The following is a 14,469-nucleotide window of genomic DNA, read 5'->3' as shown; positions in this document are numbered from 1 at the left end:
TATTCTGTTCCATTGGTCTATATGTCTGTTCTTTGTGCCAGTACCAGGAAGTTTTGTGAACCAGGGCTTGGTAATATAGTTTGATGTTTGGTATTGTGATCCCTCCTACTTTGTTCTTCTTTCTCAGGTTAGCTCTGGATATTCTGGGTCTTTTTTTGTTCCAGATGAATTTCTGGAGAGTTTGTTCTAGATCTTTGAATAGATAATGCATTGAATCTATAGATTGCTTTAGGTAGTATGAACAATTTAATGGTGTTGCTTCTACCAATTCATGAACATGGTATGTTCTTCCATTTGATTATCTCTTTTTTCAATGTCCTGTAGTTTTCCGAGTACAGGTCTTTTACGCACTTGGTTAAGTTTATTCCTAAGTATCTTATTTGTGTGTGTGTGTGTGTGTGTGTGTGTGTGTGTGCAATAGTAAATGGGATTTTTTTTTTCATTTCTCTTTTTGTGAGTTCAAAATTGGTGTATAAAAAGGCCATAGATTTCTGGGCATTAATTTCATATCTTGCTACATTGACAAATTCATTTATTAGGCCTAGTAGTATTTTGATAGAGTCTTAGGGGTTTTCTAAGTATAGTATAGTATCATGTCATCTGTGAATTATGACAGTTTTACTTCTTTTCCACTTTGGATGCCTTTTATTTCTTCTTATTATCTGATTGCTATTGCTAGTACTTCTAATACTATGTTGAATAAGAGTGGTGAAAGTGGGCATCCTTGTCTTTTGCCTGTTCTTAGAAGAAATGAGTTTAGTTTTTGCCCATTGAGTATGATATTGGCTGAAGGTTTGTCATGTAGGGCTTTTATTATGTTGATGTGTAATCCCTCTATTCCAACTTTTCTGAGAGCTTTTATCAAGAAAGGGTGTTGGATTTTGTCAAATGTTTTTCTGCATCAACTGATATGATTATGTGATTTTTGTTTCTCAGTTTGTTTATGTGATATATTACATTTATTGATTTGCAGATATTGTACCATCCTTGCCTCCCTGGTATAAATCCCACTTGGTCATGGTGTATGATCTTTCTAATGTATTTCTGAATTTGATTTGCTAGAATTTTTGTTGACAATTTTAGAATCTATGTTCATCAAGGATATTGGCCTGTAGGGTTTTTTGTTTGTTTGTGTGTTTTTTGTTTGTTTGTTGTTTGTTTTGTGTGTGTGTGTGTGTGTGTGTGTGTGTGTGTGTGTGTGGTGTCTTTATCTGGTTTTGGGATTAGGGTAATGCTGGCTTCAAACAAAGAGCTTGGAAGTGTGCCTTCCTCTTGAATTTTTTTGAATAGTCTGAGGAGGGTAGGTTTTAATTCTTCTTTGAGTGCTTAGAAGAACTCCCCTGTAAACCCGTCTGGATGAGGGCTTTTGTTTGCTATAAGATTTTTGATCACTGTTTCAACTTCTTCAATAGTTATCAGCCCATTTGTGTTTTTTTATTCTTCTTGGTTGAGTTTTGGGAGCTTGTGTTTTTCTAGGAATATGTCCATTTCATCTAGGCTGTCCAATTTGTTGAAGTAGAGTTGTTCATAGTATTTTTTCCTAATCATTTTATTTCTGTGGGATTGATTGTTATTTCACCTTTTTCATTTCTGATTTTGTTTATTTGGGTCCTCTCTATTTGCTTCTTGCCTGGCTAGATGTTCATCAATCTTGTTTATCATTTCAAAGAACCAGCTCTTGGTTTTATTGAACTTATGTATACTGTGTTGGGTTTTCTTTCGTCTCTATTTCATTTATCTCTGCTCTGATCTTTATTATTTCCTTCCTTCTGCTTATGCTGGGCTTTTCTTGTTGCTCTCTTTCTAACTCTTTGAGTTGTAGGGTTAGGTAATTTATTACCAATGCTTCTTGTTTTTTGATGTAGGCTTGAGGAGCTATGAACTTCCCTCTCAAGACTGCTTTCATTGTGTCCCAAGATATTGGATTGTTGTGTTTTCATTGTCATTTGTTGCCATGATGCTTTTTATTTCTTCTTTGATCTCTCTGGTAACCCAGTCACTATTTAATAGCATACTATTTAGTCTCCAGGTGTTGGATTTTTAAAATTGTTTTCATTGTAGTTAATTTCTAGTTTTTATGCCACTGTAATCTGAGAAGATGCTTGATATGATTTATATCTTCTTGAATTTGAAGAGACTGCCTGTGTGCCAATATGTGGTCTATCTTTGAAAATGACCCATGTGTACTTGAGAAGAATATATATTCTGTGGCTTTGGGTTGAAATGTTCTGAAGATGTCAATTAATTTCATCTGATCTAGTGAGTCATTTGCAATTGGTATTTCTTTGCTGATTTTTTTTATTTTGAGGATTTGCCCAATGATGATAGTGGGGTATTAAAGTCTCCTACTATGACTGTATTGCTATCAATCTCTACCCTGATATCCTCCAGAAGTTTTTTAATGTATTTGGGTGCTCCTGTATTGGGTGTGTATATGTTTACTAGTGTCATTTCTTCTTGTTGGATTTCTCCTTTTATTATTATAACGTGGCCTTCCTTATCTCTATTATGTCCTTCACTTTGAGATCTAATTTGTCAGATACAAGTATTGCTACCCCAGGTTTTTTTTTTTTGTTTTTGTTTGTTTGTTTTTGTTGTTTTTTTTTTTCATTTCCATTCGTCTGAGAAACCTTTTTCCATTCCTTCACCATCAGGCTGTATGAGTCCTTTTTTTCTGAGGTGGGTTTCCTTTAGATAGCAGATATATGGTTCGTGTTTTTTTTTTTTTTTCTTTTTAATCTGCTCAGCTATCCTATGTCTTTTAATTGTGAGATTTAATCCATTTACATTTAAAGTTATTACTGATAGGTACTTGTTTGTTGCCATTTTTATTCATTATGCCTGCATGCTCAGCAGAATTGGGAGTCCTGTGGCTCTGTGTGGTGTGGAGGAGGCCTGTCCTGGCATCTCTGCCTCCTCATGTGGAGGAGGAGAGTCCCAGTGGAAGAGGCAGGTTTCAATAAGGGGAGGGCAGTTGGGGGCGATTGTGCTGGCAGTGGAGGACAGTTGGGGGTGATTGGGCTGGCAGCAGAGGGCAGTTGGGTGTAATCAGGCTGGCAGGATAGCAGTTAGGCATCAATCAGGCCAGCAGGGAAGTGGTTAGAGGGTGATCAGGCTAGCAGGCAGAAGCAGTTACAGGCAGTCAGGCAAGCAGGCAGGCAAATGGTTAGGAGTCAGCAGTCCAGATTGGAGAGGATATAGGCTGGACTGAGGGACACCCCACCCATGCACAAATTTCCTGCACTGAGCCTCTAGTCCTATATACTAAAAGACTAGGTGGCATCTTCACAAAGTTGCTGCCTTAATCTCATCACAAGATGGCCACCACAAGATGGCCACCACAAGATGGTCACAACCAGATGGTCAGCAGGGGAGGGCAGGTGGGGGTACCAGGCTGGCATGGGAAGGCAGTTGTGGGGGACCCAGGCCTGCAGGGGAGAGTAGTTTGGGGGACCAGGCTGGCAAGGGAGAGTAGTTGGGGCCCATCAGACCAGCAGAGGATCAGTTAGGTGTCAATAAAGCCAGCAGGGGAGTGGCTAGGGGGCCATCAGGCTGGCAGTCAGAAGCAGTTAGGGAAAATCAGGCAGGCAGGCAAGCATTTAGGAGTCAGCAGTCCCATATTGTGAGAGGGATGTCTGACTCCTGGACATCCCCTAAGGGGTCCCAAATTAAAGAGAGTACAGGCTGGGCTGTGGGACACCCTCCTCTCCCCATGCATGATTTCATGCACTGGGCCTCTAGTCTATATATATAAAAGCCTAATGTACAAAGTGACCCCTGGAGTTTGAACACTTGTTATGACGTGTGTTGATCACTAGGGGGCAGCATGGAAAGAAGGAATGTCCTGGCCAGCTGCTGGCAGCTGCTAGGGACACTACCAATGCATGAGGGGCTCTAGACCTATATAATAAAAGGGTAATATTCAAATTGACCCTAACGGCAGACCAACTGGGAATGACCTGTTGCTATGACATGTAATGACCACCAGGGGGGCAGATGCTGAACACAGGAGAGGCCCCTGGTGGTCAGTGTGCTTCCCCAGGCCAGGCTGATGGTTGTGAGTGCATCAGTGATGGTGCAAGCCTCTCCCACCTCCACTGCAAAGATAATGATGTCCGACTGCAGCTTAGGCCAACTCACCCAAGGCTCCCCATCTGCCAGAAGGATGACTGCCATCTTAGGCCTGATCTCCCAAGGAGCAGGTGTAAGCTGGCAAGTGGACATCCTTTGAGGGCTCCCAGGCTTCCAGAGGTCTGAGACAGCCCCCCCTCCTGCCCCCCACAGATGTATGAACTTTAATGCACCAGGTTTCTAGTTATATTATAAACAGATGAAGGTAAGGAACTAAAAGGGAAGTAATTTCTAGACATCACTTTATCATTGACACTAGTAGGCAGTGATGTATGTATAATGTATGTTTCTATGTATATTGTAATACCTAGAATAACCCCTAAGAAATTTATACATAAAGTTAAAAAGACTATAGATAAGAGAGAAACAGAATCACAGATACAAAGAAGAAACTTAGTGAAGGGTGATGGAGGAATGGGTAAAGGCAGTTAAAAGGTACAGAATTCCAGTTACAAAATAAGCCACAGGGATATAGTTTACAGAGCAGGAAATATAGCCAATAATCCTATATAATAAAGAGGTAATATGCAAATTGACCATCACTCCAACACACAAAATGGCCGCCCCATGAGATCAAAGATGGCCACCCCCATGTGTACACAAGATGGCCACCATAAGATAGCTGGTAGAGGAGGGCAGTTGTGAATGATCAGGCCAGCAGGGGAGGGCATTTGGGAGGGAACAAGCCTGCAAGGGAGGGCAGTTAGGGGTGACCAAGCCTCCAGGAGAAGGCAGTTGAAGGGGACCAGGCCTAAAGGGGGAGGGCATTTGGGGGTGACCAGGACTATAGGGGAGGACAGTTGTGGGGTATCCAGGCCAGCAGGGGAGGGTATTTGAGGGGGACCAGTTCTGCATGGGAGGGCATTTGGGGGTGGAGGGGACCAGTCCTGCAGGGGAGGACAGTTGGGGACAACAAGGCCTACAGAGGAGGGCAGTAGGGAGCAATGAGTCTTGCAGGGGAGGACTGTTGAGGGGAACCCATGCCTGCAGGGGAGGGCAGTTGGGGGGAACCAGGCTTGCAGAATAGTGAAGTTACGGGCAACCAGGCTGGCAAGGGAGGGAATTTAGGGGTGTCCAGACCAGCAAGGGAAGGAAGTTGGAGGCGACCAGATCTGCAGGGTAGGGCAGTTAGGGGTGACCAGGCTTGCAGGTTAGTCCAATTAGGGGTGACCCGGCCAGTAAGGGAGGGAAGTTAGGGGCAATCGGGCCAGCAGGGGAGCAGTTAGGTGTCGATCAGGCTGGAAGGGGAGTGGTAATTAGGGGGGAATCAGGCAGGCAGATAGGCCGCTGGTTGGGAGCCAGCAGTCCTGGATTGTGAGAGGGATGTTCAACTCCCCATTTAGGCCCAATCCCAGTGCGAACGGGCCTAAATGAGCAGTCAGACATCCCTAAGAGATCCCAGATTGGAGAGGGTGCAGGCTGAGGGACACACACCCCTCTGTGCATGAATTTTGTGTATCTGGCCTCTAGTATCCTAAGAGCTGCACAGTGACAGAAGGTAATGATATTGCCAAATTACTATGTTGCACACTTGAAATTAATATAATAAGATGTGCCAACTATACTTCAATAATTTTTTTAATTAGACAAGTCCACACCATAGACTATTACACAGTTATTTTTAAAAATGTGTCATAAAAAACACATAGATAAATCAAAATGGATTTCGTTTATGTGTTTTGAAAAGCTGGGAGAAGAAAATAGGGAAATGAATAATAGAGGAATAAACAGAAAACAATAAGTAAAATGCCAGACTTAACTCAAATATATAAATTAACTGTAAATTAAAATTTAAATATACCAATTAAAAGACTGAGATGGGCAGAGTAGGATAAAAAACAACCCACACATATACTGTCTCCTTGAAAGTCATTTCATATATAGTAGTATAGGTAAACAGAAATGAAAATAATGAGAAAAGATATACCATGTAAAATTAATTTTTAAAATTAATAAGTGGCTTTGTTAATATCTGGTAAAGTAGATTTCACAGTAAAAAGGAAAAAATATGTAATGAAAACAACATTAGGAATGAGAATGGTATTATTGCCACAGAAATGGAGGAGACTATAAAAATTATAAAAGAATATCAATTAGCCCTAACTGATATGGCTCAGTGGATAGAGCGTCGGTCTGCAGACTCAAGGGTCCCAAATTTGATTCTGGTCAAGGGCATGTACCTTGGTTGTGAGCACATACTCAGTAGGGAGTGTGCAGGAGGCAGCTGATGGATGTTTATCTTTCATCGATGTTTTTAGCTCTCTATCCCTCTCCCTCTCTAAAATATCAATAAAATAAAATTTAAAAAAGAATACCAATTAGAATTTGTAAATCTAGATAAAATTGCCAGATTCCTAGACAAGTAAATAATATAAGAATAAGCTTATTAAGAAAACATGCATGAAACTAGATGAGAACATTATAAAACTAAAGAAGAGCATAAAAGAATATTTTAATTACTAAGGAGGAAAACTACCATGTTGCTAGATGGAAATAGTTAATACTGAGAAGATCTGCATTCTCATTAAATTAATCTATCAATTCAGTGCAGTTTGAAATCTAAATAAGAACACATATTTATATGTATAAGCTGAATCTAAATTTCTTATGGGAGTAGAAATGTACAAGAATACTTATTAAATCTAAAAACAATAAGAGAATATAGATCCATCAACATTAAAACATTCATGTGATAGCAATCCAAATTCATTGGTCTCCATCTATCTTTCTTTGATTTTGCTTTCATTGGGTCCAGCTACCTGAAGTCAACTATGGCCCCAAAATAGACAATAGTGGGGTGAATACCTTGGGAGGGGAAGGGAATAGGGAGAAGGGAAGGTAAATGGGGGGTTAGGGGAATGGTGACATCTTTAATACTTTCAGCAATAAAGATAAATTAAAAGAAAACATTTTCAGAAATAAATAATTCATAAGTTTTTTTATCCTCACCAAAGAATATGTTTATTGATGAGAGAGAGAGAGAGAGAGGGAGAGAGAGAGAGAGAGAGAGAGAGAGAGAGAGAGAGAAGCATCGATGTGAAAAACATTGCTTGGTTGTCTCCCGTATACAGCCTGACCTGGAATTATACCTAAAAATTACCTACGTATGTTCCCTGACTGGGAATAGAACCCTCAACTTTTGGTGTACAGGTTTACACTCCAACCAACTGAGCGACCCAGCCAAAGCAATAAATAATTCATAAGTTTTAAATTGTACCCACGCTTTCTATGCTATCCACTCCTTAGTTACTTTATAATCTTCAGTTATCAGATATTGAGTGAGAGAGAGACTACATTCACATAACTTTTATTACATTACAAGAGACCCTGATGCACAAAATTCATACAAGGTGTTTGGCTGTTGAGGCTGCGGTGGCTGCCCTCAGTCCTCACAGCCACAGCAGCTGCCTTCAGCTCTCACAGTCCCGGCTTCATCCAGAAGGTTGTCCAGAAGGATGTCTGGAAGGTCATTTGGCTGCCTGGTATAATTAGCATATTACACTTATATTATTACTAGAGGCCCAATGCATGAAGATTCATGCAAGAATGGGGCTTCCTACCCCTGGCTGCTGGCACCACCTTCACTCTGGCCAGAGCCACCTTTTTGCTCTGGCCTGGAGCCGCCTTTCTGCCTTCCCATGCTGCCCAGAGGCCTGGAGCAGCTGGGGTGGTGTGGAACACCTGTGTGGTCGCCATGGTCCTGCCCCCCACCACTTGGTGCCTGTGTATGCAAATTAACCCACCATCTTTGTTGGGTTAATTTGCATACTCACTCCTGATTGGCTGCCCGGGCACCACCTCCAACTCCCAGGTGAGGCCCAAGGTCGCAGGACTCATGGGACGACACCCAGCGTGCTCTACGGGGGGCTTAGGCACTGGCCTAATGCCTCCAGGGGGCAGGAACGCGTCCGGTGGCTGCTGGTGCATGCTGTTCTGGCCTAAATCTTTATTATTGAAAGTATCTACACTAATAAAAGAGTGAGATGCAAATTGACCATACCTTTGCAACACCCACTAGCCAATCAGGAATGAGTATGCAAATTAACCCAACAAAGATGGTGCGTTAATTTGCACATGCAGGTGCCGTGCCAAGCAGCCAGGGGCAAGGCAGGATGCTTGTATCGTCCCCTTGGCTATGACACAGGCGCTCCACACTGCCCCAGCTCCTCCGGGGCCTTTATGTAGCATGAGAAGGCAGAAAGACAGCTCCAGGCCAGAGCAAAAAGGCAGCTCTGGCTGGAGCCAAGGCAGTGCTGGCAGCCAGGGGAAAGAAGGCCCATTCTTGCATGAATCTTTGTGCATTGGGTCTCTAGTTACATAGGTCCTCCTATTTCAATACCCCATTAACTTCTTCCAGCTTGCTCCCAATCCCTCAACCCCACACCACGTCATTGTTTGTGTCCAGGGTTATGCATATGTGCATATAAGCTCATTAGTTGATCTCTTCTCACCCATCCTCCCCTGCATTCCCTCTGAGGTTCAACAATCTGCTCATGCTTGTATGTCGCTATTTTTTTTTCTGACATGAAAATGTTTGTACTTTATTAATATGATGTCATACAAGAGAGCATTTATTATGCATAGCACTTCATAGCTTTGCTTTTTGAAAAAAAAATTAATTCTCTAATTATTACATGTCTCTTTTTCCCCCCATTGACCTCTCCCCTACTCCACATACATGTCCCCACCCCCTACTGTCTGTGTCCTTTGGTTATGCTTATATGCATGCATACAAGTCCTTTGGTTGATTTCTTACCCCTACCTCCACCCTCCTCTGCCTTCCCTCTGAGGCTTGATTATCTGTTCCATGCTCCTGTGTCTCTGTATCTATTTTAGTTAATCAGTTTATGTTGTTCATTATATTCCACACATGAGTGAAATTGGGTGATATTTATTTTTCTCTGTCTGACTTATTTTATTCAACATAATGCTCTCCAGGTCCATCCATGCTGTTGCAAATGGCAAGAGCTATTTTTTTTTGCAGCAGCATAGTATTCCATTAGGTACCAGTTTTTTCATCCACTCATTTGCTGATGGGCACTCAGGCTGTTTCCAAATCTTAGCTATTGTAAATTGGGCTGCTATAAACATAGGCATGCATATATTGTTTTTCTTGTTTGTTCATTGTTTGCTTTCAATTTTGTATTCCACATATAAGTGAAATCCTATTCAATGAATTTAAAAGAAAGATAAATTACTTAATAGAAATATGAGGAAAGGACGTGAACAGGCAATTCATAAAAGAAATGGAAATGACCAGTATATACATGAAAACATAATCAGCCTTATTAGTAATAAAATTAAAACAGTGACATACTAAATTCAGATTAAACATACTAGATACAGATTAACATACTAGATACAGATTAACATACTAGATACAGATTAACATAGTAGATACAGATTAAAGAAATTATTTGTCTATTATTGTTTAAGGTGTGGGGAAACAGTCACTTTCTGTACTAATAATGGAAATATAATTGACTAGACTTTTTTAGTGAGCAATTTCACAATCTCTATAAAATGTTTTGTGTCTCCTTTGCCCTAACAGTTCTTGTAAGAATTTCCCCTAAGGAGATAGTATAATTAGTGCATATAGATGTAGGTACGGTGATCTTCCTCACTGTGTACTTACAATATAAAAACAATCTAAATTTCTACTATGAAATAATTTTTAAGCTTTTACAAAGTCCATGTTAGAAAAAGTGGATCACAAAAGAATATATGTAATATGGTCTCCTTAATGTAGTATCAGATAATTGTTAGTCTTCTAAATATTTTTATGCCTACATACATAAACCAAAGCTCATTAGATAGCATAATATTACCAATATATAAAATATTTAGCACAATGCTTGGCACATAATATTCAACTAATGGTTGCGGCTATTATTGAAAGCATTCAATAGTCAAGTGTTCTGCTATCAGGCTCTGTGCTAAGTATTTATGATAAATAAGATATGGACTGTCTGAGGAACTTTGTCTATTGGTCATCATCGCTTACCAATTGCCCATTCTACAGTATTGCTGGCTCCCAGATGCATTGTTGAAATATAGGGTGGTTAGTGAGGAGTGTCTAATTTGTACAGTCTTCACTCCAGACTATTGGTTTGAAATACGTGAAAGCTTCCCCTTATTTAAAAGTTAAAACCACAAAGATTTTTTTTTTAATCTCTTCAAGATGAAGATGGAACCAGCTTGAATTCAAGTATCCTGGCAGCACTACGAAAAATGCAGGATGGCTATTTTGGTGGGGCAAGGTAAGTGACCTCTACATACTCTTTAGTGAAATGAAATGAAACTTGGAAAGTGGGTACAGTAATTCTGGACTTGTTATGCCTTTCTGTGTATCATTTTTTTTATAGCTGCATTTTTATGTTAAATTTACTGGGGTGACATTGGTTAATAAGATTATATAGGTTTCAAGTGTAAAGTTATATATCTGTATATTGCATTTTATGTCCACCACCCATAGCAAATCATCTTCTGTCACCATATCTTTGACCACCTTTACCCTTTTCTAAGCCTCCACCCTCATCACCCTTTGGTAACCACCATTCTGTTGTCTGTGTCTATATATTTTTGTGTTGTTTATTTTTTTTGTTTGTTCATTTTTGCTTTCAGTTTTGTAGCCCACATATAAGTGAAATCACACGGTTCTTAAATTTTCCTGTCTGATTTATTTCACTTACCATGATAGTATTTCTATGTATCTTCAATAACAATCTCATCCTAGTCAGAGAAGCTTGTGTTTGACAGCTTGAATGAAGGAATTGAATGTAATATAGAAGCATTGGAATTTTTCCTCACTCTGACCTTTGCCTAGATCTTAACAATTCAATGGACAAAAAACATTATTCTTTTAAAAATGGTTATTGGAGTATTGAATTCTGGCTGCTTTTCTTTTCTATTTCCCTAAGTTTTTATTTTTAAAAATTCAAGCTAACAGAAATAGTATTGAAATTTTCTCTCTCCCCCATGCCCTTCCTTCCACTTCTCCCTCCCTCTTTTCAGCAATAAATTTACTGAGTGTGGTGATTATATTTCAGTTATGTATGAGAATACCCTTGTTCTTAGAAAACAGAAACTGAAGTTTTTAGGGAAGAAGAGTTGTGATGTTTTCTAAGAACAAGGGTAAATTTATTGCTGATACAATACATTGTCTAATATAGAGCTCATATTCAAAATTTTCAATTTGTCCCAATAATGTCTTCCCATAGCTTTTCCCCCCACTACAGGATCCAATCAAAGATCACACATTGGCATTTAGTTATTTACCTCCTTGATGCCTTCTTTTTTATAAGAGAGAGAGAGAGAGAGAGAGAGAGAGAGAGAGAGAGAGAGAGAGAGAGAGAGAGTTAGTTGTTGTTTCATTGCCTGATTCTTGTATATGCCCTGACTGGGGATCAAACCCAAACCTTGGCATATGTGACCCACAGGTTGAGAACAGCTGTTGTAGAGCCTAACACCATCGGAAAACACAGATATTTACATTACAATTCATTAACAGTAGCAAAATTACAGTTATGAATAGCAACAAAAATAATTTTATGGTTGGGGGTCACCACAACATGAGGAACTGTATTAAAGGGTCATGGCTTTAAAAAGGTTGAGAACCACTGGCATATGGGGACGATGCTCTAACCAACTGAGCTACCCAACTAGGGTGATGTCTTTTAATGTACAATTCCCCAATCTTTCATTAATATTTGATTACAGTTTTGAAGACAGAAGGTCAGTTATTTTGCAGAATGCCTCAATTTGGTTTAAGTGCTATTTGTCAGGTTTTTCCACATTCTTTGTCCAGCAGTATTTCACCAAATGGTCTTAACTTCCATTGATAATCATTTATTGTTAGTGGAGTGGTAAAATGATGATTCTGTTTCTATCATTCTGTGTACATATACTATTTGGAACCTTTCCCTTAAAAAATAACTTTCCCCTACCCCTTTTGTTTTGTAGTTTTAATGTCAGCATAGGTTTATGCATTTTATTTTGTTTATTATATCATGCTTCACTCCTATAATTATTTATTTCAATGTTCAAATTATACAAGATCTGGCCATTGGGAGCCTCTTCAAACTGGCTTCTTTAGAAAATCAGTACTATTGACTTTCCCTTTGGGTTTTGCAATTGGCTTTATAATTAGGGGGGAGGGTATGATGTAGTCTATTATAATTTATAAAAATTTCAAATACCATCTTTTTATTTTCAAAATGGTCTTTATGAGTATTTTTTTAATGATGTGTGATGGATTAGTGATAATTTTTCTTCTTTCTTTCCTAGCTTCTCTGGTAGCCAATGGAAATTTTGGCCAGATGTTTGGCATAGTTATCAACAGAGCAGCATAGCAGTTAAAGAAAGCCAAACTGATCTGGTGGATTGTGAACTCATAATTTTAGTTTTTGTTAACACAGTACCATAACCTACAATGCACTGTACCTAGGAGTGCCGTGCAATTTTAATTTTATATAATTTATACTAATGTATAAACATTAGTAATAGCCCAACATAACTTTTTTACTAAATTGTATTATTTTAAAAATCATTTTTGTCTGATTTTCTGTTTCCTATTTACCTTCTAATTGTCAGGGTTCAAACAGGTAAATTATCAGAGTTTTTGACCACATCTTGCTGCACACATTTGAGTTTCATGGACCCTGGACCTGAAAATAAGCTGTACAGTGAAGATTACAATGATTATAGTGAGCTAGAATCCTGTGACTGGATGAATAGCTATGATTCAACCAGTAACGGTAAGGAAGCTTCATAAAGGCACTGGCTTTACTGGACAAGAATATAAAGTATTGCTGTGTATCCCTTTAATATATCTCACTGCCAGCAGTCTTACTCCTATTTAATACATTCACTTTTTGTTTGGCTTTACTTTTCATCCTCCTACTTACCTTTGGTTCTTGGACTAATATCTCTGTTGCGATTGTGGACTATGAAATTGGACTATCCTTTACTAAGATTAGGGAAGAGTTCTCTGCTGGGCATATAAAATGGCTAGTGATTTCAAAATGGCAGGAAACAGTAATGAGTGAGAGATATTTAATAAAACTATACATGTACACTATTGCTTAGAGTGCTTTTTCCCCATATAAAATAGTATATGGGTACTTTAGAATCTCCTCGGAGGACTGCATAGTTTGAAAAAAAAACAAAAAAACCCTATTTGGTATTATGCATGTTGCTTTTTTATATTACAAACTAGACAAATAAATCACAACAGCATCTAATTGGTTGTTAGGAATACTAAGATGACAGAAAACATCATGGGGGCATATATTAAATATGTCTAAATGTCTAAAAAGAACCCTAACATGTTAAAATACTGACCTAGACAGGGCAAGCATTACCGTACTTGAATCCCAAAGGAAAAAGGGCAGTAGGAGAAAATTATTCTTCTAACTAAACATGATTTGTCTGAGTACTTAAGTGTTAGCCTATATATTAAAGCAGCTAATTTACTTCTTAATAAATAAAGAGAAAAGAAAAAATAAATAAATTAGCTTTCCTTAATGTGGTAGCAAAACATAATCTCATGTATAATCGACCATCACATTAGCAATCAGAAGGAATATTTTCTTCTTTTGGATCAGCATTTACTCACCTAAATACCATTTAATTCGTTCTGTACTTGTTTTTATAAGATCTAAAGTAGTATGAGTTTCTTTGTTGGGAAAGTGCATTAAATATAAGATTATTTCCTGTTACCAATAGTAACAAAAGTCATGATATCTAGCTTGGTATAAGCTGAACTTTTTAAAAATCAGACAAGAATCTTATCTAATAAAGAGGTAATATGCAAATTGACCATCACTCCAACTCACAAGATGGCTGCCCCCATGTGGTCAAAGATGGCCACCCCCTATGGCCACCCCCAAGTAGACACAAGATGGCTGCCACAAGATGGCTGGCAGGGGAAGGCAGTTGTGGATGATCAGGCCAACAGGGGAGGGAAGTTGGGGGGGACAAGACCTGCTGGGGAGGGCAGTTGGGGGGGACCACACCTTCAGGGGAGGGCAGTTGGGGGCAAACAGGCCAGAAGGGGAGGGTAGTTGTGTGTGACCAGGCCTTCAGGGTAGGGCAGTTGGGGAGGACCAGACCTGCAGGGGAGGGCAGTTAGGGGCAACCAGGCTGGCAAGGGAGGGAAGTTAAGGGTGACCAGGCCAGCAGGGGTGGGCAGTTGTGGGAAACCAGGCCTGCAGGGGAGGATAGTTAGGGGTGACCATTCCAGCAGGGGAGGGCAATTAGGGGCAATCAGGCAGGCAATCAGGTGAGCAGTTAGGAGCAAGCAATCCTGAATTGTGAGAGGGATATCCACCTGCCCGT

The 14,469-nt window shown here is 39.6% G+C and overlaps 1 protein-coding gene across 3 annotated transcripts in view; it reads left to right on the top strand.

The window, feature by feature from the left end:
- PHKA1 (phosphorylase kinase regulatory subunit alpha 1) overlaps positions 1–14,469 on the top strand; it is a 236,260-nt gene that overhangs the window by 154,583 nt on the left and 67,208 nt on the right. For all 3 annotated transcript variants that reach the window (XM_084869451.1, XM_084869452.1, XM_084869450.1), the window contains exons 18-19: positions 10,313–10,391; positions 12,724–12,887. In XM_084869451.1, coding sequence (XP_084725577.1) covers positions 10,313–10,391; positions 12,724–12,887 — 243 coding nt within the window. The remainder of the gene's footprint in view (positions 1–10,312; positions 10,392–12,723; positions 12,888–14,469) is intronic.

This window comes from Pipistrellus hanaki (genome assembly GCF_964339955.1).
Source record: "Pipistrellus hanaki genome assembly, chromosome: X".
NCBI classification, from domain to species: Eukaryota; Metazoa; Chordata; class Mammalia; order Chiroptera; family Vespertilionidae; genus Pipistrellus; species Pipistrellus hanaki.
Note: the sequence above shows the minus strand (reverse complement) of the source record. Positions and strands in the feature narration are given on the sequence as shown.